The sequence below is a fragment of the Peromyscus leucopus genome, chromosome 1 (assembly GCF_004664715.2).
Source record: "Peromyscus leucopus breed LL Stock chromosome 1, UCI_PerLeu_2.1, whole genome shotgun sequence".
Classification (NCBI taxonomy): domain Eukaryota; kingdom Metazoa; phylum Chordata; class Mammalia; order Rodentia; family Cricetidae; genus Peromyscus; species Peromyscus leucopus.
The window spans coordinates 102932253-102955769 of NC_051063.1; the positions used below are offsets into that span (position 1 = coordinate 102932253).

The 23517-nt window shown below is 47.1% G+C and overlaps 1 protein-coding gene across 2 annotated transcripts in view; it reads right to left on the reverse strand.

Annotated features, from left to right (window-relative positions):
- The window catches only part of Clpb (caseinolytic mitochondrial matrix peptidase chaperone subunit B), a 126909-nt gene extending 111015 nt beyond the window's left edge, over positions 1 to 15894 (reverse strand). The window contains exons 1-2 of one of the 2 annotated variants that reach the window (XM_028889025.2): positions 15307 to 15894; positions 11938 to 11989 (exon numbers count right to left, since the gene is read on the reverse strand). In XM_028889025.2, the coding sequence (XP_028744858.1) occupies positions 11938 to 11989; positions 15307 to 15709 (455 nt within the window). In that variant the 5' untranslated portion in view covers positions 15710 to 15894. The remainder of the gene's footprint in view (positions 1 to 11937; positions 11990 to 15306) is intronic. The other variant, XM_028889024.2, reaches the window with a different exon arrangement.
- Between the last annotated feature and the right edge of the window lie 7623 nt (positions 15895 to 23517).

Consider the following 23517-nt stretch of genomic DNA (forward strand, 5'->3'; position numbering starts at 1 on the left):
GGGAAAGGGTTAAGAGCGCCACCTACTGGCCCCAAAACAGGACTCTCGGCTGCCGTAGAGGGCAGCTGGGCAGCTGGCTGCTTGCCAGGAAACTTGTCACAATTCAGCAGTGAGAAACAGTAGTGGATCCAACTCCCCAAATGGACTGTCAGCTGAACCACTACTGCCAAGCTACACGGAGGTCCACATGAGATTTTCAGTGAGGATCAACAGACCGGGCAAAGCTGACCACAAAACCTGTCCCCACCTGCAGGGGACAGCGGAGGACCGGTCAGCCTTCCTCACTCAACAGAACTCACGAAAGAGCTTCTCAAAGCCATCCTCTGTGCTGGGACTGAGGGCCTGCCATGGACCAGACATACAGCTTGCTCATGTGAGAGAGCTCAGGTTGAGTTTAGAGAAAGGTAATGAACAGGTAGGTCCCCCAACCCTGAAATAATGTGTTAATTATCATGGGTCCTCTGAGATGTCTGTACAGGACAGCAACAACATGTTGGCTTCCCCTATCTGGTAAACTCTTGAATGATGTTTTTGGTTTTTTTCAGCACTGGAGATTGAACTTCCTGCATGCCTGGTAAGCACTCTGTCACTGAGCTATACCCCCAGCATTGCTTACTTTATTTACTTATTTGTTTATTTATTTACTTATTTATTTATTGGTAAATATGTGTCTGAGTCCACATGGCCAGAAGAGGGCACCAGATCCCCAAGAACTGAAGTTACAGGTGGTTGTGAGCTGATGTAAGTGCTGGGAACTAAACCCAGGTCCTTTAACAAAAGTAGTAGCACTCAACTGTTCAGCCATGTCCCCCAACCCTTTCTGACTTTCAAATACATGTCCAAGCTGCCTATGAACTCACACTATAGTCTAGGTAGGCCTGAATTTGAGATCATCCTGCCTCAGTGTTCTAGTAGCTAGAATTAAAGGCCCAAATAATGGACTCAAATAATGGAGTTCAATGGTTCATCTTTCTTGTGCTGACCTCGGTGCCTTAGACACTTGACATTTATGAACTCATTTGATTCTGAGAATTAGACAAGAAAGCCCCATCGCACACAGGGACGTCAGACCCCAGGGCAGTAAGAGGCAGCTTAGAACTGTAGCCCTTACTCTTTGCTTCCTGCGGCACAGAGCCTGTTCTGTCTGCTCGCAGAATGGGACCGCATACCCGCTGACTGATGGACGAGGGCCACAGATAAAGGAAAAGCCTCCAGTGAGAAGGTGATCTACAGGCTGGGAACACTGGGACGAGTTCCATTTCTTAGCCGCTTCTCCCTGTTCCACCTCCATCTCCCCCAAAACCTCTTCTGGTCTCAGCATGAGAAAGCCCCCCCCACCTGTCTCCTCACTACCCCCAATTTCACATGTGTATAAGCAGTGTCTTCAGTGGCAGTGGCGTGCCTTTGCCCAAACCAAACAGCGCAAACAGATACGCTCAAATGTTTACAGTGTGTGAGCAGTCTGATCCTCGGCCTCGTCAAAGCTTATCAGATTATAGGAATCCGGTGAGACAGAGGCAAGAAAGTTAATGTAGGCTCTGGCCATATTAATAGAAGCATAACATCTTCAACAAGGGTATGACTGCCTTGCCCCTCACAACAACAATAACATTGCACGAATTCAGAGGACGCCAAACGTTCACAGCCTTTTCATTAGAAAACGGCAGGATATGGTGACTTGAAACATAGCTTAAGAAGCCAGACTCAGGTAGAATGACATGGCCTATGAATATCTGTCTCCTAGTAGCACTATCTCATCATTTAAAGAGCTGAACAAGGAAAGGAGCGTCATGAGTAGTCCTAGAGGATAGAGCTGGAACCCCAGGAAGGGCTAGCAGGTAGTGGCAGTTCACTGTCAAGTGCTATGGGAACTCCACCCATTTCATCATGGAAATAGTTACTGTGGGAAAGATTATTCAAAGAATAAAGAGATTAATACAGTTGAAAAAAATTTAAAGGACAACATCGGCCTTGTTCATAATAACATACCTGTTGATCATTTTCATACTGTGAAAACATATCTGTCAACTGACAGATGGATTAATCAAATGTGTTTCATGGTACGTGGAATGTTATTTGGCTTTTAAAAGGAATGAAGTATTGACAATGTGATACAACACATGTGAATCTTGGAAAGCTAAGCTAAGCTGAAGATGTCACATACAAAATCCACAGAATGGGGGGCTCTCATTCATGTACAGTGTCCAGAACGGGCACACCCACAGAGACAGCAAACAGACTAGTTGCAAGAAGCTGTGGGGAGGGAGGAGGAAATGATTCCTAATGTGACGGGGTTGGGGGGTGGGGGAGGGGTAAGGAAATGTTCTGGAGTTAGACCATGTTAATGGCACTATCTTATAATGTACTAAAAGCTACTAAATTTTACATGTTAAAGGGGTGAATTTTCTGACACACTGTTATATTTAAAAAGAGAGGGAGAGAGAACAACCAAGTGTTATGAGTAGATGCTTGTTTAATCAAAATCTACTTCTCTTTCAGGAGCACAGAGCACCTGAGGCTTAGGGTAGAGTAAACGGGCCTAAAACCCTGGCTGACCCAAGCCGGGACTGGAAGTGAGCACTCAGCAGCCCAAGAGGAGATTCTGCCCTGCCTGTGGTATTCCAAGCTCTGATTCCCGGGGAATTCCAGGGGCCTCCTCTAATTGTTGTACCCATCCCTGCTCACTGTCCATCTGCAAAGCCTGGTCAAACACACAGCCTTCTCGGGAGGCCAGGGTGCTAACCCCAAACAAAAGGCCATTGAGATGGAAGTTTCAGCCCAGGCTCAGAAAGGATTCTTATGCAGGCTGGCAGGGCCTCCCATCCACATGAATGGAGACTCCTGGCCCAGCTGCTGCCCAGGGCTGTGCTCTCCTACTGGGTAGTTTTTGGAGAATAAACAGTACTTTAATCAACTAATCAATCAACAGGCCAGACTCTATACTCTGTTCCTTTGGAGTGCTCAGACAGCCACATGTGACTTGTTAAGGTGGGAGGCAGGAGAAGCAGGTACTATCTAGCCTATTCAGATAGGGTTCACAGCCAGGGGAAAAGAAACACATGAAGCAACTGGAAAACAAAGGCAAGGAAGTGAACCATTCGGCCTTTAAGAGCTATATAATTTGGTAAGAAAAATGAGCACTCTATAAGCTGCTGGGTGGAAAAGCACGTTGTGGATGTATGTGGGCTTTGGTGTAAATCACAAGCGTACACTGGCTGGGAGGCAACCAGAAGGAACTGAGTCTGTGTAAGCACTGAGTTTTCTCATCAGGAAAACGCACACAACAGTTTATTCTGTAACACACTGGTAAGGGACACACACTGTATTTACTGCCTGCCTGCCACAGAGTTCACAGCCAATCAACAACTGCTGTTCTTATTAGCCAGGGTGAGCTTTCTGGAGGAAGAGCTTGAGGTGGGCAATGAGGCATGGCCAGTATCTAGACAGGCAGGAGACCTTGAGAATCGCTGCAAAGCCTTAGTTTATCCTTAGGAACCTGTGAGTTCCAAATAAGCCTGGCAGAAATGATTGTCCCTTTGGCCAGCTTCCTAAGAGGAAACAGGAACCCAGGCCAGCCTCTCTTTGGCCTCTAGCCCCACAGACCCCAAGTCTGTTAGATAAGAAGGAGGGCTACTTCCCAAGTGGGCAGCTTTGAGAGATTTAAGAAGCCTGAACTCCTGAGTCATTATCTGTAAAGGGGACTGTTACTGGCAAGGTTGTGACATGTTAATGTCACACAGCTGGTGAGTAAGTATGACAAAAGCAGACCCCAGGACTCTAATTCTGTAACTCTTGCATTCTTCCTATAACATTATGTTGCCTTTCAAAGTCCTAGCATTCAGGACACCTGTGAGGGTTACAGTAAAGAACCTGGAATCCTCCGGAAGCACAAACTATCAAATTACAGAAAGTGATGCTCTTCAGGCCTTGACCTCTGCTGGTCTGGGATAAAGATTTTGTTTCAATCCACTGCAAGCCACAAAGACATTTACATATTTACTGATTAAGAGAGCTGGATGTTTTGGTTGCTCTGATGCCATCATTAATATCTTCCCACCCAGCCAAAATGATACGGCGATCGATAAACAGACAGCCTCTCCAAGGCCCAGAGACAGCCAAATGTATTTACCAGGCAGGACTTTTGTTAATTAGATAAAATCCCCAGATCAATTCTTAGAACATTCACCTATGCTTGTAGCTAAACACATTCGGGACACCTTGATCCTGGCACACAGACAACAACTGCCTGGAGCTGGGGCACCAGGGGACAAGAGCCAAACCAAGTCATCAGTGCCAAGCTAGAATAAATGTGTTTACCCTCAACAAAGCCCAACCTGTTTTCTCTCCTGAACTGTACAATTTTTTTTCCCCAAGCCATCTAGTAAACCAGTTTAATCCTTTATTTTCTAAAACCACCAAACCAGAAACCAAAAACAGTATGTCAAAAGAATTTCCAGATAATTGATAAATCTAGCATGCTTACTAATTAGAGACAAGGTCTGGAATGTTACATAAATTGGGTTGGCTTTGAACTCAGAGATCTGCCTGCCTCTTCCTCCCAAGTGTCGGGAATGACAGGCATGTGTCACCACATCTGGCTAATCTAGCATGTTTTGGGGCTGGAGAGAAGACTGGGTGGTTAAGAGCATATGCTGCTCTTGAGTTCAGTCCCCAGAACCCACATCAGGTGATTCACAATTGTCTGTAACTCCAGCTCCAGGGGATCCAACACCTCTGGCTTCCACATCCACACATCTACACATAATTAAAATTCAGGTATGGTGGCACACACCTTTAATTCCAGCACTTGGGAGGCAGAGGCAGGAGGATCTCTGTGAGTTCCAGACCAGCCTGGTCTACAGAGTTCTGTGAGTTCCAGGGCAGCCTACATAAGTGAGAGACTGTCTTGTAAAACAAAACAAAACAAAACAAACAAATGAACCACCACACCCCAAAAAACAGACTTCAATCTGTTTTTCAACTCAATCCCTCCAAATTCTCTTCTCAGAGTGTGGCAACAGCATCTACCCAGGAGCTCCAGCCAGAAAAATGGAAATTCATTAGCACTTCCTTTCTGAACTAAACAACCAGTCCTATTCATCCACCCGCCATTCATCTGTTGAATAGTTACTGTGTGTGTACCAGACTCTGAATCAGGCATGAGCACTGGTCTAACCCTTGCAGACTAGTCCAGCTAACTTTGCCCATCTGTGCTACTAACATCTTAGCCCAACCCACACACACCATCTGCTGGACTCTTCCAGTTGCTTTTCTTTTCTTTTTTTGGTGCAGGGGTTGAACCCAGCTTACAGAAGCTAGGCAAGTGCTCTGCCAATGATCTATATCCACCTCATAGGCATGTTCCAGCCAGTATTCCCATACTACTCTAGCTGTCGACCAACGTTTTCCACTAAGCATTAAAAACTTTAAAAATTAAAATCTACAAATATATCTGTTAGCATCTTTGCCTTTTATATACACACTGGCTTTAAAAAGCCCAATGTGGTATGGTCCTTTCTTAAAGCTATCTATTATTATTTCATATTACCCACCCTTGCTCTCTAGAGTCCAGTCATATCCTCTGCTTCTCCCTCTCAACACAGGGTCATACCCCCTGTAGTCCCGGCTGGCCTCAAATTCACCAACCTCTTGCTTTAGAGTTCTGGGATTACAAGCGGATAACAGCCATATCCAGCTCCACCTCTTTTCCATCAAAGGAAGGAGTCATGCCTGCTCAGGTGTCCCCTGCGCCAAACAAAGGACCCAGCAAACGGCAAGTACTCAGTACATGTTTGTCAAATGAACACATGAACTATGAAAAGAAAGGGCAGCCAGTCATTAGAGGCCCAAAGCTTTTGGTATCAGAGTCTCTTCATTTGATCCTGTTTGGGCTGATGAGGGACTAAATCGCCACATTAAGAGAGGCCCAGCTCAGTCCAGTGAAGTGAAGAGCGGGCAGGATGCTGTCAGTCAGCGGTGTGATCTGCAGGAAATGCGATCTCCAGCAGAGAACAGGTCCCAATCCTGTCCCCAGCCTGACAGGCCCCACATGGCTCAGCCTGAGCCCAGACAGATGTGCCGCTGTCTGTCCCATGCCCTTGGTCTTGGGTGAGTGGCTCAGTGTAAAAGCCAGGCTCTCCGGGTGGGGCTGAGCTGAGGGGGGTCACCTGCTCTCACAGCTGCCAAGCAGGGCAGGGGCCAGCCTCCCTGCTCCAGTGGGAGCTGGGTGACCTTACAAAGTTTAAGTGCTTCCAGGAGAAAGGAGGAGATAGCTCTTGCACAGGGAAGGGGAAGGAAAGAGAGAGCCCAGCCTTCCTGTGTGCCAGTGGGAGACTGGAACAGGCCTCTGAACTGCCTGCTTCTGTTCTACTGAAGTCAGTCACACTGTGCTTGGGAATAGGTGAGAGAGAGGGACGGACAGCAGACCCTGTCCCTGCCCTGGGCAGGCACACAATTCAACGACTCAAGGTGAAAGGCAGTTCACAAACAGAAAGGTAGTTCTCTTGCTTTGGTGTTCTGTTTGTATTTATTTTGTTTTATTCATTCTGAGTGCTCAGGATTAGAGGTCTGAGCCAGTATGACCAGCTCAAACTCCTTAATACAAAGAATAGCGTGAAGCCAGTGAGATGGCTCAGTGGTTAAAAGTGCCGCCACCAAGTCTGAGGACCTGAGTTCAATCCCCAGGACCCACGTGGTGAAAGAAAGAACTAACTCCCACTGGTAATCTTCTAACCTCCACATACACCACAGCACCAGTGCACCCAAACCAATGCACACAAAATTAATAAATAAAATGTAAAAAGAAAACATAATGTGTGAAATGGTGAGTCCTGGCTTGTTCTTTTGATCAAGCAGCCTCCCTACACACAATTAGCCAGATTCTCATAAAGCAGTAAACAGTCCAGAGCCATCACTAGGACCACAGCGCAGATTCAATGCTCTCCCAGTCTGTGAGGACTCCTTCCCAAGCTGTTCCTCACTGGGTTGACACGTGGGCTCACTGTTTCCTGAGCATACTGTTGCTGGAGGCTTCTCTCCAGGTTCCACCAAGCCCCGCAGTCCCACAATCCACGTATAAAATAATCACTCAGATGCTTATATTACTTATAAACTGTATGGCCGTGGCAGGCTTCTTGCTAACTGTTTTTATATCTTAAATTAACCTATTTCTATAAATCTATACCTTGCCACGTCGCTTGTGGCTTACCGGCGTCTTTACATGTTGCTTATCCCGGCGGTGGCTGCAGTGTCTCCCCTCCTTCTTCCTGTTTCCCCAATTCTCCTCTCTCCTTGTCCTGTCTATACTTCCTGTCTGGTCACTGGCCATGAGTGTTTTATTTATATAGAGCGATATCCACAGCAGCACACTGACTGCATTCTCGACATTTAAGCCCTTTTCCAACTGACAACCAATTTCTCTTCCAGAAGACCCTAACACTCCCACACCACAGGCCAGGATACAGTAGAAGGGGACAGGAGCAACCCAACTGGCTAGGAGGAATCAAGAAAAGGGTCACAGGAAGGCAGAACTTCCACTGAGCCTCAAAGACTGGCCTGACTGAGCAACAGGCAGTGAATGGAGTGGGGTGGGGTGGCAGCAGGGAGTCTGCACCCTGGTCCAGGGACTGCAGATTTTGGGGTGAAGCTCCTCTCTTTAAGAGAAGAGCCCCAAGCATTTGTCCTTCCCCATCCTGAGCTCTCCTGAGGTTCTGGGCTGGAGACAGGAGCTGAGAGAGGTCAAGGCACAGGAATGAGAGCCCCAAGATGTAGTAGTAATACTCTTCACCAGGTCTGAGCTTTATTCCAAATACTGACATCACTACCATACCAATCATACACGTGGATAAACAACTGTGTGAACTGGGGTGGGGGTGGGGAGTGAGACTGGAATTCTGTCTCGCTGCAGGCAGGCCTGCCGGGCAGAAGGAGAGGCTAGCACACACACAGGATCAGGGAAGAGCGGTGGAAAGCGTCACTGGAGTCAAGGGCACACACAGAAAAACTGAACAAAACTCAAGACCATTTCCTTCCTGTGGGGATGTCAGGCTCCCCACCCCTGCTCCAGGCCGGCCTGTCAGAAGGAAGAACTGCAACTGGGGGATTACACGTCTGTTCCCTGCAGGCCAGAGGTCAAGACATTACCCTTACTACTTCCCACCATCTACAGTGCCCAGCTGAGGACATTCCTTTTTCTTTAGTTTTTTCTGTTGTTTGTTTTTTGAGACAAGGTTTCACTATGTGTCGCCTTGGTTGGCCTGGAACTTTCTATGAAGATCTGGCTAGCCTAGAACTCAGAGATCTGTCTCTGCTGGATTAAAAGTGTGCACTACCATGTCCATCACTCATTCCTTCTTAAGTGAAGAGTGAGGAGGGACAAGCGCCCTGAAGGCCTTCCTCAGCTCAGTCTCTTCCTCAGACAGCCTCTGAAAAGATCCACCTTCACCTTCAGAAACAGCCCTAACTGGTTCAGTCCCCTGCTCAAAAGCTCATAGGAAGAGCATCCAAAAGCCCTACCCCTGGCCAGGGCAGGCCAGGCACATTCCCACCATATCTCCAGTCACCTTCACTCTTTCCTTATATCCTGCATAAGTCCTGGGCCTGGCAGCCCACACTGCCTGCCTCCTGCCTTGCCCAGCCTGTCTCAGCTCTGGGGGACAGCATGGGGGGGGGGGGGCGCCGAGCAGAGTCTGTGTGTGCCTCATTCAAATGATTTCCTTAGAGGGTGAGGGAGATGCTAACAGAAGGGGATAAGGAGAGGCAGGAAGGAAAATGCAGGCTAAAGACAGAGGACACACTTAAAAAACTCCCAGATAATACCCATGCATGAAACCATCCCCACAATTCTGAGTCACATACTAGAAATCCAATCACTTTCTGTAAGCCATTGGCCAGTATTTAGTTGTAATTACACATAATGTTCTTCAGGTGGCTCACAACTGTCTGTAACCTGCATCAGGGGATCTGACACCCTCTTCTGGCTTCTGTGAGCACCTGCATACACAGGGGCAGCAGATCCTTCTTCCCCTTCACAGACACATTATTTTAAAAAATATGAATGTATTTAACAGAGTGTGTGCACATATAATCCCAGTACTGGGAAAGCAGGGGCAGAAGGAAGGGAGGGAAGGAGGAAGGGAGAGAGGGGGGAGGGAGGGAATTCACCAGGCATGGTAGTATCTGCCTGTAATCACACACTTGGGAGGCCAAGACAGGAAGATCATGAGTTTTTTTTTTTTTGTTTTTGTTTTGTTTTGTTTTGTTTTTCAAGACAGGGTTTCTCTGTGTAGCTTTGTGCCTTTCCTGGAGCTCACTTGGTAGCCCAGGCTGGCCTCGAACTCACAGAGATCCGCCTGGCTCTGCCTCCCGAGTGCTGGGATTAAAGGCGTGCGCCACCACCGCCCGGCAAAGATCATGAGTTTTAGAACCCGTTCTAGACCAAACAGCAAGAACCTCCTCAAAAACAAAAAACAAACCCCCAAACAAGACAACAGCAGCAAACCCCAAAGACTGAGGCTCAGCTGGTAGGTGCCTTCCCAGCATGCACAAAGTCCTAGGTTGGATCCTCAGCACCACATAAAATCGATCACGGTAGTGCACACTTGGGATCACATCATTCAGAAGGTAGAGGCAGAAATATCAGAAGTTAAAAGTCATTCTTGGCTATGTAGTGAGTTTGAGGCCAACCTGAGTACACGAAACCTTGCCTCAATAAACTAAAACTACAAAAAAAAAAAAAAAAAAAAAAAAGAAGAAAACAAAAACCTCATAAATTTCAGAGCTAAAATTATCAGCCCTTGGAGTGGGGCTTGCTGAAATAAGCCAGAGTCAGCCTTCTCTGCTTGGCAACTCTCCTGCCTACATTGGGCTTGGGGGTGGAAAGCTGCAGATCGGCAGCCTTTGGCAGTTACCAACAGGTGATTCTGGTAATTTTTGACTCCAGTTTTGACTCCTTGCTTCCCTATAATGAGGCTCTAGAAAGCCAGGCACGTGTCTGGGGCATGAAGATGCCGCACGCAGCTGCAGTTATGAATGGCTCTTATAACAACAAGATGACATCTGTGCTTGGTTTTTAAGATGCATCATCACATGTTTATTAAACTATTGCTCCATCATATTTATTTGGCTACAAAACAACTCCCAGCCCATACTTCCAAAAGTGGTTTATTAAAAACTAAGCCTTGAACATTAATACTCAAAAGCACCCTTGAGAATCAATAATAATGCTGCAGATAAAATGAAAGAGAATCAAAGCAGTAAGTCTTGGTGGAGCTGTGGCTGCCTCCCCACACTTTCTTAAACGTTCAAGCACTGGAGTGGGGAAGGGCACCCAGGATCCAGGGTATGCAGAGATAACTACCCCAAACACTGACTTCCTGTCTAAAATGTGAATACAACATCAGGCATGGTTGCCCACACCTATAATCCCAGCACTCAGGAGGCTGAGGCAAGAGGACTGAAAGTTCAAAGCTAACCCGGGTTACATAACAAAATGTATTCTCTAAAAACCAAGGGCTATGGGGTTGGAGAGATGGCTCCAAGGTTAAGAGTACTGGTTGCTCTTCCAGAGGACCTGGGTTCAATTTTCAGCACCCACATGTCAGCTCACAACAGTCTGTAACTCCAGTTCCAGAAGATTCAATGCCCTCTTCTTGCTAAGAGTACTGCATGTACATGATGCACAGATATACCTGTGGGCAGAATGCCCATACACATAAAATGAAAATAAAATTGGCTGGTCATGGTGGCACATGCCTTAAATCCTGGTACTTGGGAGGAAGAGGCAGGAGGATCTCTGGGTTCGAGATCAGCCTGGTGTATACAGTGAGTTCCAAGACAGACAGAAATACGTAGAGAGAAAATGTCTAAAAAAAATAAACAAACAAACAAATAAATAAAAATGAAATATTAAACAAAAACAAGGGCTGGATAGATGCTCAGAGGTTAAGAGCACTGGCTGTTCTTCCAGAGGTCTTGAGTTCAAGTCCCAGCAACCACATGGTGGCTCACAACCCTCTGTAATGAGATCTGATGCCTTCTTCTGGTGTGCAGACAGAACACTGTATACAAGTAAATAAATAACTCTTTAAAAACAAAACTAAAACAGATAAAACAAAACAAAACCAAGGACTAGAGAAGCAGCTCATTGGTAGAACAATTGCCAAGTATGTGTTAAGACATGTTCAGATCCAGCACGGCAAAAAAGAAACCAAACAAGTATGTGAGCTAAGGGAGGGGAGGGTCCAATGGCCACTTAGATCTAGCTGAAGGGTAACAAGGACAAGGTGAGGCCTAAGAGGGATGACTACTGTCTCTAAACAACAGCCCATACTCTCAGCATCTGGCCAGGCCCACTCCTCATACTGATGAACACTCTGCCCTGTCCATGGTACTAGCCCAAGGCTTCCCAACTCAAGATGAGTCTTCCCTTGCTCAAGCAGTCAGCCTCTGAGCAAAAATAAACCTCACTCCATTTGAGGAACCTGGGAGAACCGGGTGAGCCACCCAAGCTGAAGAACTACAGTCTGCTTCTGGTGGAGTGCAGCACGTTTCAGCCCTGTAAGCAGGCCTTCTTAGTCACAAAGGCCCTTTGGTACGAAGAGTCCTAAATAAACCCCAAGCTTTTCCAAGAATGCCCACTTACATCAGGTCCAGGCAGCAAACATTAATACATGGTCACTTCCACAGAGGAACAAGAACAAACTGGAAGATTCACAGGATCCATGGGCTCCAAGCCATTGCTACCAAACACTCAAAGATGGTTGGGAGCCCTTATCCATAATTAAAATACATAAAGTCTGATCTGGGCCAGGGAGCCTATGATTTCGGCTACAGGGAACCCTTGGGAAGCAAGTCCAGGCAGGGAGAATGTTCTCTAAGACAGAGTCACTGCACTCTGCTCAGCCCTTCTGGATACGACAGCGAGGCCCAGACACTCACCTTCTGACTTCCTGCACATTGTTGGCACGGGCAGCTTCCATGAGAGCTGCATCTGAAAAGAGATGGGGTACTGGTCAGACCCCTGGCCAGGACCTATCCCTGAGAGCCGAGAGAAAGCCCAACCAGTCATCGCAAGTTCCTCAGAAAGTGAAAGGCTGGCATGAGAAGACTAACCAAACCCCTTCCCCAGGTAAAATCCACCCCACCTCTGCTCTGGGGATGCAGGTAGATGCTGTGCCAATTTCCCCACTATTCCCAAACACTAAGGCTCAGGTATGTGGGTCTCCCTAAGAGTGGAAAGCACCTCAAGAAGAAGTCATGGACACTGGGATCCAACCTACTCAGCCATTACTCTCCGTGTGGCTGCTGCAGGCCTTCCTTCTCAACCAGCTTCCCACGGTATTCGGCAGACAATAATTCTTGTCAGCCTCACAAGGATGCTGAGGAGGTAAAATAATGGCTGAAAAGTCTCCAAAATCCTTGGTGCAAGACCAGAGAAGGGAGACCCAAACAGTTCAGTCAGAGCCCTGAGGACTCAGGCCTAGCTGAAGCCTGGCCTGGTTGTTGGCACCACCTTGTGGCCACTTGGAAAAACTCACAAGTCAACAGCAGAGGCACAGTAAGTAGGCACTGTGTGCCCAGCCTGATTCTGGGCTAAACTGTTGGCCACTAGGCTGACTCTACCCAGTCCTCAGCATTCAGTAGCCAGGAGACACACTAGGTAAATGTAAGAGAAGTCACTGGAGTCAGAGGCAAACTGTGTGACCCATCCAACTCATCTAAACTCCTGAGCTGAAGCTTCTGTGAAGTGGGATGAGACACCAGCCTCATCATGTGCATAAACCAGTTTTTTCTTTGTTTTTGTTTTTGAGTTTTTGAGATAGCGTTTCTCTTTGTAGCCCTGAATGTCCTAGAATCACTCTGTAGACTGGCCTCAAACTCACAGAGATCGGCCTGCCTCTGCCTCCAGAGTGCTGGGATTAAAGGCGTGGGCCACCATGCCCAGAGATAGCAGTTCTTTTCAGAGCTGGGGCCTCCACTCCACCTACTATGGAGACTAGCCTATGACTCGGTCTCTGACTAGAGTGAGGTCTGTCCTACTTACCTTACGGATTCTCTCTCTGGTTTTTGTTTGGTTCGTTGGTTGGTTTTTGGATTTTTTTTTTTAAGATAAGATCTCACTCTGTAGCCCTGGCTGTCCTGGAACTCACAGAGATCCACCTGCTGGGGTTAAAGTTGTGCGCCATCATGCCTAGCTCTTATGGATTGTTCTCATCCACACACCTAACAGTGCCTGGTCAATCTCCAGCTGGGAGAGGAAAACCATTCCTTATCAATACTTATCTACTCTCCTTCATTCTCCAAGGTCACAGAGGGAGGGAGAAATGAGCTGAGATTTAACCTGGGGCATTGTGGGCTCACAATCTTTCCTTGGCTGTCCACTACCTACAGCAGAATTCATCTTGACTCCTGAAGCGACCCAATATTTCTCAGAACACTGAACTGAGCGACTCTGCTCAAAACCCCAGAGCAGGCTACTCAGAAGGGTTGGAAGTGGCTATAGTTTGAGTCATTACCTATTTTATTAAGTAGATATCACTGAAATTCATGTGCCATAAAATCCAGCTTAGGGCCCCCAGTAACCTCTCAGGCCAGATTTCAGACACATTTCTTCTGTTCTTCCAAACACAATGGCTGCTGGACAGTCTCTACTCATGAACCTTTTTGGCTCTCTACTGCCTACAGAATTCCCAACACCCCTGTCTGGCATGCAGGGCCCATGTCATCTCCTCTCACCTCATTCCAAAGACCTTGTCTTCCACCCTCACTGGCCAAACTGCTAGCCCCTCCACACCAAGCTGGTTGAAGTCCGGGTATGGAATATAATCCAACCCAAGGCACATTTGTTAAGCATCCCCCTTCCACGATCCACATACTTGTGGACAGATGCTTAGTATTAGGGAAATACTAATAAAATACAGGTAAGATGCAGGCCTAGCCATCATGGGATACACAAGGTCACACATCCCCACACAAACACTTATATTTCCTGTGTTATTCTTCAGAATTCAAGTTCAAACTCCCCATCTTCCAAGGATTGCCAGTCCTCCAGGAAAGCTAACCTGACTGATCCCACTAGCTCGCTGATCCTCTGTAGTACTAATTAGCCCTGCATGGCCAACTGCATGCACAGTCCCCTTAAATGGCTTGGTTTTAAGTTGGGGCCTTTTGAACACCTAGTTCCAAGCTAAACTGAGAGACCACCACCTCCACGAACACCCAAGCTGCAGATCCTATAACCACGGCCTGTTTAAGCTAGCAGGGTTCTACTTCAATACCGTCATTAGTAGAAAGGAAACTGAGGGCCAGCGAAGACCATGAGTCCAGCTTCACAAAGCCAGTAAGACAGTACAAAACAAGATCCTCGGTGTCCTCATTCCTCATCCAAAGCCCTTTCTTTTCAGGTGGCCACATCCCACTGAACAAACATGAAAGTCAAGGCAGTCTCCAATCTTGTTCAACAATCTCAAGAGTCTGGGGTGCATGGAACCCACCAGCACCATGCTAAACTAAACAAGTTCCTCACCAGCAACTGAGAACCTGAGAGGGTGGGTTCAGCCAGGCCACTCCTCCAGCTCCTGCTCAGCTCTCAGCATTTAGGTAAGATGCCAATCTGGGTTAGCTACCTCCTCCTCCTATCCTATCCCTCCGACTGCTCTAAGTCTCCAGAGAGCTACTTTCCTTCTGCCAACTCCCTGTCCCCCCTGGCTCCACCCCCCACAATGTCCAGCTCACCTAAGTATGACACTAAGCATAGCAAAAACACTAAGGAACTGCTGAACAGGCTCGTAACTCCAAGAAAGGTCAAAGGTCAGTCTTATCAGAGTACTGAGAAATTGCCTTCACTATACAGCGGGGAAACTAAGACTAGAGAGGGGCATGGGAGTCAAGCTAGCACCAGAACCAATTGTCCTCCTTCCTTGGGCCCTTGTATGTATGCAGGTAAACATGTAGAGGTTATCCCTAAAGCTGCTGGGGCTCCCTGGAGACCTCTTGAAAGACTAATGGGCCAGATGTAATACTGGTACATAAAAGGACTAGACTGTAATTAGTCACTCCGATGTTGCCATTCTACAGATACACAAACTGATGCCAGAAGAGGGGACTAGACCTACAATGGGAAATTATTTAACTCCAAGCAGTGAGCTTTCCAGAGCAACATGTTGCCCCTGGTAGCAGATGGTACCTTGGTCTCTCCAAGGGTAAGGTTATGCGGGTCTAAATTTACAAACACCTTCAACCCCCCAAAGGAGTCAGGACCCACCCCCACCCACCTCTCCCTTGAACCCAGACTGGCCCCATAATCACCCTTGTTGGAAGGACTCTTGCTGTAGCAATGAACCACCAGCGCCGTGGCCAGGGCCCACATGCCCAGTCCTGTCTTGTTGGGAACCCCATTCCAGCTGTCCTGTCCCGGGAGTGTTTCTTCGAGGCTACTACCGCGTCCCCACGAGGCGGCAGCCAGGTATGAGATCTCGGTGCGTTCTCCACGGCGCCCCCAGGTGGCTGCCCCGCGTCCGGGGAATAAGATATATGATGCTCCAGGGCGCACCCAGGCGGCAGCTCTCAGCCGCTGCGGCTCTCCGCGGTCTCCGGGGTTTATGCTCCGGCCGTAAGCACTTCCCCGGCTTTGGAGCGATGGAGACTTGAGTAACCCGAGGAAGAGCCGGGGCGCCGGCGCGGTTCTCCTTAACACCGCGGACAACATCATGACACCTGCTTCTAAAATCCCCTGGTGCCGGCCCCTGTGCTAGCCACGATCAACATGGCTGCCGCGGCGCGTTCGAAGACGCCGCTTATGGGGTGGGACTGCGCACTACCTCACGGGAGTGGTAGTCCACGGCCCCAGATCTTTCCCTAAGTGGAGAATGAACAAACTACATTTCCCTGAGGGCTGTGGGATGACGTCACAATGATCGCTGACTTAGCGGCGTTAAGAGAATGTTGGGAAATGAAGTTCTAGTAGAGGGGCGTGGCAAAAAGGAAAACTCTCTGGTGGGGCGTGGCCATTAGAATTCAAGATTCCAGAGCCTGATGTCTGTGTTGACACAGCTTTAATCCCTGCTTTTGGAAGCCGGGAACTTGGAAGATCGGAGTTCAAGGTCACCTTGGTCTAGGTCAGCCCCGGGTGTGTAAAATATCAAAACAAGACATATAGGAATCCTAGAACCACTTCTTTGGTTGAAACACACGACGAAATTTCTCACTATTGTTTAAATAAAATTGTATCTTTGGCCAGTCAGTGATGGCTCATGCCTTTAATCCAGCACTTAAGAGGCCGAGGCAGGTAGGTCTCTGTGACTTCGAGGCCAGCCTGGCCTACAAACCGAGTTCCAGGACAGCTAGGACTGTTAAATAGAGAAACCCTGTTTTGAAAAATAAAAACAAACAAACAAAAAAAACCTGTATCTTTGATGGAGACTTGTTAAGTACTTATACCCCTTCCCACCTTTGTTTCAGGTTGGTAAGGCTTTTCAAAAAAGATGCCTAGGGCTGGGCGTAGTGACTCAAGCAGACCTCTGTGCGTTTGAGGTCAGTCTGGTCTACATAGTTCCAGGACAGCCAGGGCTGGGTGGCGGGGCGGCGGCGGCGGCGGCGGCGGCGCGGCGGCGGCGGCGGCGGCGGCGGCGGCGGCGGCGGCGGCACACGCCTTTAATCCCAGCACTCAGGAGGCAGAGCCAGGCGGATCTCTGTCAGTTCAAGGCCAGCCCCGGGCTACAGATTGAGTTCCAGGATAGGCTCCAAAGCTACACAGAGAAACCCTGTCTGGAAAAACATATACATATACATATATGTTTATGTTTACTAGTTACTGTGTTTAAAACAAGTGTGTTTACTAGTTGAGCCCTCTTGTTTAAGTGTTGCAAAATAGTAAATCTGTGAATTATACGACAATATATTTATTTTTTCTTAGTGGGTAGACAATTAGCCATTCACATATCTGTGTCTGGCTTGTTGTGTCTCACAGAACTACAGAAGTAAGTTTGGGGGTCCCCTGAGGTGCTGTTTTTCCTCAAAGCTGTACTTTCTACTGAGTTGTTCCTGCTCTAGAGGCTACAAAGAAAGCCTTGTAGGTAGGATGCTCCCTGTTCTTACACTAGAGCCTCTTGGGCTGGATTAAGGAAACAGTCTGACTTTGTCTCGGCTGCCAGTGCTCCTGGCAGACCAGGCCACTTTGCTGGTTGATGTCCCCTGGTGCCTAGCTGGCTTCTTTGAATCTTTGCAGCAGGCTTTTGGAGTTTCCATCAACCTGATGGTTGAGAACGGAGAACAGGTGTTAGCTCTTGGTTTGTGTCTGTCCCACCCAAGGGTCGTGTCTACATTTACTTGTACATGAGGCACAAAGAGGCCGGTGCATGACACTTGCCCTACTCTTTGCTTTTTCCTTCTCCACTTCTGGACTCTTCATAGGAACTGAATTAGTGTGTGTTAAAGCTAGCATGTGTTTCTTCCCGATTTGCCGCTTTGACACTGCCTCTACTTACATGAAATCTTGGACAATATTTAGGGAGGGTTTCCCAAGCCCAGATCATAAAGTAATCACACATTTTTCTCTTCTCGTACTTGCACGACTTCATGTTTTATTTCTGGTCACTGATCTACTTGGAGTTTGCCCTGCAGTGTACCATGTCAATCAGGGACCCTCAGTGAATGAAGTCTGTGTTGCTCTGCCTGGAAGTGCTGTGTTACTTAAACTCCTTCATGGTGGGGATGTGTTGTTGACCTTCTAGCCTCTTCCACCTTTGGTTTCCTTTTGTATTAGTGCTACACTACTAGGTATGAACTCTTCAGAGTTTGTGTGTGTGTGTGTGTGTGTGTGTGTGTGTGTGTGTGTGTGTGTGTAAGATTTCATTTCTTTTATGTGTATGAGTGTTTGCCTATGTGTGTCTATATGTGTGCCATGTGTATGCAGGAGCCCAAGGAAGCCAATCTGTGGAACCCTCTGTAGCTACAGTTACAGGTGGTTGTAAGCTGCCATCTGGGTGCTGGGAACGACATCCAGCCTGGTCCTCTGCAAGAACAGCAAATGCTCTGAAACACTGAGTCATCGATCCAGCTCCTTTTAATGTTACATGGCAGTTTTGTTTGGTTTTTTATTTTTGTTTGTGGTGCGGGGGATTGGACCCAGGACTTTATGCATGCTAGGGAACACTCTACCACTGAGCTACATGCTCATCCCACTTCAGAGTTTTGAACATGTGCTGGAAAGAACCCCACACCCCTGCCATTGCTAATGGTTTCCAGGGCTCTCCTGACTCTTCCTATTTATGATTTTTTTTCCATAGGGAGAGTAAATTTACCTGTGGCCCGGAGGAGGGGAGGGGCCTCAGCTCTCCAGAGGCTACCTTTCACTGTTGACTGAGTCTTGTCTCTCAAGAGTATTGATTTCTCCAACTTTGTTCTATGTTTTGTTCCCCCAGGAATGAATTCTTGTGGTGTCTTCCTGGTCCCTTGCCTTGGGTTTACCAGAGCTGTGGTCTGCAGTGGAGACAGCCTGCCTCTTTCTTTCTGGTTAGTGTGTGTGTGGGGGGCCTCCCACAGGATGTTAAATGGGATTCATGGTTACCTAGTCTCATTCCTAAATGTGGTGGAAATGCCAAACTCTATGTCACAGTTTGTCCCTATAGGTGAGGGCTTCCTCCTGTGTGTGTGTGTGGGGGGGGTAGTCATTGGATTTTCCCTTTGGAAACTTTTGAAGTATGCCCATGTAGAGCTTGGGGCTCAGGAAGCAGTTACATTTTTTCTGTTGAATGAATCTGCAGAGATTTCTTGTACTTACTTACTTAATTTTTCTAGGTCATGGATGTAGGGGGCCCAAAACAGCTTGACCACACAGTTGCCATGACAGGCTTACTGGCAGGCAACACCCGGTGCCCCAGCCAGAGGAGTCCTCAATGGGGACCCGAAGGGAGGACTGGCGAATGAGAGGGACAACAGACACAAAGAATGTGAGCAAGACAGGATGTCTGATCAAACTCCAAAATTTTATTTTCCTTTCAAAGCATATATAGGTAGGCAAAGGGGGTTGCGAGCAGGAAGGGACTTAGTAATGGGGGTTGCAAGCAGGAAGGACTTAATTATGGGCTGTTTGGACAGCAGGGGATGTTGCTCTGAAGGTTATCTATCTACCCTTGTCTAACTGCCTAATTGCTTAATTGCAGCTCATTCACCTGATATCTGAGAAGAGGTTCTGTTGTCTGTGGGAAGAGGTTCTGGTGCTATGGAGACTTAAGCAAGGCCTAGATCTAAGAAAAGAGGAGAGAAGCCCAAATATGGCAGCATGTGTGTCAAGGGTCATTTAGGCTTATGGTTCTCGTCAACCTGGATCCAGGAAAAGCCATAAGCTGACCTCACCCAGGGAGGGCCAGCATCTAAGGGGAAGTACCTGACATTCCAAACACTCCAACTGTTAGATAAGATTAGATAAGATAGCCCGGTGTCCCAGAGCCTGCCACTCACCTATCTCTCTTTTGCCAAGATACCCCTAGATAAATGTCAGCTAATCAGGGTCCTGAACCTCATCTTCAACCTCTGCTATGATTAAACAGAACAACACAAAACAAAAAACCCAACCCTGCCTGGGCTCGGTGCTCTCTGCTCTCACTGCTGCATAGGACAGATGGAGAGTCCAAGCTCGAGCTTGAATAAAGACTCTTCGCTTTTACATACAGACTCGATGTCTCCATGGTGCTCTTTGAGGGGTCCCTGAAATCTGGGCATAAAAAAGGATGCCTATCTTTTCATTTAGGGTCCTAAATGAGTACTTGGGTCTGAACAACAGCAGTTGCTCTCATGTTCTCTTTGTATGTTCAGGAAGAGAAAAGCCATCATCTCTGTCCCTGGGCTCCAGGACCTCTGCAGGTGACTCTGCACTCCTGCCCGGGCTCTTCCTGAATCTGCCATTGGCTAGTTGGTGTACTCTACATCTCCTGACCTCAGGGGCTGGGCTCAACAGTGGCTGCCATGTCCTTCAGTGCATCATCTGTTCCACTGAGGTTCTGCTGTGTGAAGAGCAGATACAGTGTGCTATTCTTGCCTCACTTTAGTCTGTATTGTGCAATAGAAGGTCATGATCCTTATTATTTTTTAAATTAACTTCATAATTCAAAAGTTACACACAATAAAATGAGCCTAGGGCTGGAGAGATGGCTCAGCAGTTAAGGGCATTGGCTGCTCTTCCAGAGGTCCTGAGTTCAATTCTTAGCAACCACATGATGGCTCACAACCATCCATAATGAGATCTGGTGCCCTCTTCTGGCCTGTAGGCAAACATGCAGGTAGAACACTATACATAATAAGTAAATAAATCTTTAAAAAGTAAAATAAAATAAATTGAGCCCATTTCAGAAGTGCCTTTGGATAGTTTTAGACAAGCCCAGAAGCTTTGTGACACCCACAAAAATCAGTAAGTATTTGCATGACCCTGGAAGAAATCTGTCCTCTTCCCAAGTGTCCTCCCACATGCCAGCCAGCCGGACCTCTGATGCTTTAGGTGGGCCCAGCCTGCTCAGAAGAGCTGAATCTTAGAAGAGGCGCACAGTGTGCATTCTTCAGCCTGGATTCTGCAACCTAACAGAGCAGGGTCCCCAGGTCCAGCCGATGCCACAGGTGGCAGGTCCTTCTCCTCTCGTGGCCCAGTTGTTGTTTGTCCCTATAGGTGAGGGGACAGAGCGGCTGTGGCTGTGTCCTGGTTTGTCTGATGTAAACTCTTCTGAGCGGGTCTTGGTTTAGACCAATGTTTCCATTCTCTTGGAAAAATATACTAGAGAAAAAAAAAAAACTGCTGGATTGTAGCAGTGTGGGACGTTTCCTTTTAATACTTTAAGCCGTTGGGGCTGGGTGTGGTGGTGCACGCCTTTAATGTCAGCACTCAGGAGGCAGAGACAGGCGGAGCTTTGTGAGTAAAAGGCCAGCCTGGTCTATAAAGTGAGTTCCAGGCTGGCCAGAGCTACATAATGAGACATTGTCTCAAATAAAGGAAGAAGAAGAGAAAGCCTCTACCACTGAGTGTGTGTCTGTGTGTAGAGATGGCTCAGAGGTTAGAAGCACTTGCTGCTCTTGCAGAGGTTCCCAAGTTCGGTTCCCAGCACCCACACATCTGCTCACAACAGCCTGTCACTCTAGTTCCAGAGGATTTGACACCCTCTTCTGACCTCCCCAGCACAAGAGCCAAAATGCCAGAGTTCTTCCATCTTGTAAAACTTTTATGCAAATCATTTTATTTATTTATTCATTTTTATTTTATGTGCATTGGTGTTTTCCTTGCATGTATGTCTGTGTGAGGGTGTCAGAAGCCCTGGAACTGGAGTTACAGACAGTTGTGAGCTGCCATGTGGGTGCTAGGAATTGAACCCGGGTCCTCGGGAAGAACAGTTCTTAACTGCTGAGCCATCTCTCCAGCCCCTCTCATGCAAATCTTTTAATCTTCCCCACCCCCACCTGGTAAAATTTTACTGACACAAAGGCCACTTAATGACCAGGAGGCAGCCAGCCCCTCCTTATTTCTTTCATTTTCTATGATGAATTTAAATTAGCCAGTTGGGACAGATTGTGAGGTCAGCAATATTCTTTAATTTTTAAAATTTTATTACTATTTTAATTACACATATGTATATATGTCTGTGTACGTGGGTGGAGGTGCCCAAAAAGGCCAGAGGTGTTGCGTCTTCCTGGATCTGGAGTTACAGGTGGTTATGAGCCTCCTGGTGTAGATACTGGAAATGGAACTTAGGTCCTCTAAAAGAGTGGTATGTTCCCTTAACTGCTGAGCCGTCTTTCTGGCCTCAAGAATATTCTTTTCAAACATAGACATGCAGGCAAAACACCTGTACACATAAAATTAAGAAAAAAAGAAGTGCTGTAGGCCGCAGGAATATATCATAAGAACTCAGCTGGTTATGGCAAAGTCACTACCTGGAAGAATCAGGGAATTCCTCCAGAGGAAGCCAAATCCCAAGGAGTTTTTGGTGTTACTTGGCTTGTTATATATCAGCTGTATTCTGTTATGAAAATCATGTGTGCCTGCATTTTCTCAATTGACTTTTCCCTAAGAAGGGCTAACAATGTGGACTGATCACTCTCTGGACATACACATTCCAGGTATTTGGAGAACAGCCTCAGGAAAGGCTTTCTCTGGAATCAGTTATCTCCCTTGGCCACTTTCAAGGACTAGCAGTAATAACAGTCCACATGCAAGTCTCCTGATTTAAGGTAAATTCTACAAGGAGACACCACCTAGGTCAGGTGGATGTTAAGTAATAATAGCTTTACACAATTCAGCTTGGATCTTCCTTTCTTACAGCCTTACTAACTTTATAGACTGCTAACTCCTTACCTAACCACTTCTAGGAATATTTAGATAACCTTCTGCGCTGACAGCTATGCTCAGCCGGTAACCCCAGTTCAAGCCTCTCTGTAATTATCATTATTGGCAGCATCCGGCCAGGTCCATCTCCAGATGGAGGAAAGTACCTTATCAGAGATACCTCCATACTTTCTAAGAACAGATTAAGCATCCAGGCTACCCATTTGAGAAGGCCTGGAGGATGTGCCAATTAAGGTTTACTTCCTGCTTTCCCAAACCTTACCTCTAGTTCCAGATCTCCCTTTAACTATCACCAGAGGCATCTAGCTGTACACAGGTTGCCTAGCGACTGAGCACACTTTACCCCACCCTGCAGAAAAAACGGCAGATAGCTTGGACAGATAGGAGCCACAGGAAAAATGAAGACAGTTTTGTTTTCTCCCATTGACCTAGCAACTTATAGATTCTTAACATTTTTTACTAATCACATTTAAGAGTTTAATAGTTGAGCACATAAGATCCCTCTTCTTAGATATTACCCAAATTTAGCCTTTAGTTAACTCATTTCCCCATTGGTCACTTCCCTTTGGGGTTGCAAATGATAATTAACGGTTATTGCCTCTCAATGTGATTCTTATCACCCCTCCATTTGACCCTGGAAGGCTGGCTTTATATACCAGGACTTCCAGGGCATGGAGAGACAGAGAAGAGAAAAGAGTATGGAAGAACTAGACGGGTAAGAACTTGCAAGGAACAAACTGAGATGGGAAAGAACTAGATTGAAGGGCTAGAAGAGAGTACTAGAGGAATGAGATGGAAGATGAGGAAGAGCCAGCTGGGTAAGAACAAGCTGAAAAGGACCTAGATGAGGCAGAATTAAGATGAGAGAATTAAGATAGAACTTAGAGGAAGCAATAGATAAGTATAGAGAGAAATCAGGCAAGAAAGGAGCTAGACATGAGAACAGAACTGAAGCTGTGTATAAAGGATGTTATGCCAGAGGAATTAAAGCAAGTGGACGATAGAGCTCGGTGTGCTGAGATTCTATTTCCTGAAAATAGTCCTAACCGTTAGTAGTTCTCTCTCCTGAGCCCCTGGGATGTGTAATATTAAGGCTGGTCCCTCTAATATTATACAAGAAAGAAGCCATTTCCCAAAATGAGTGGTGCATTTGACACTGGCCTGTCAATGCCAAGCTTGCTAATCCCAGTCAC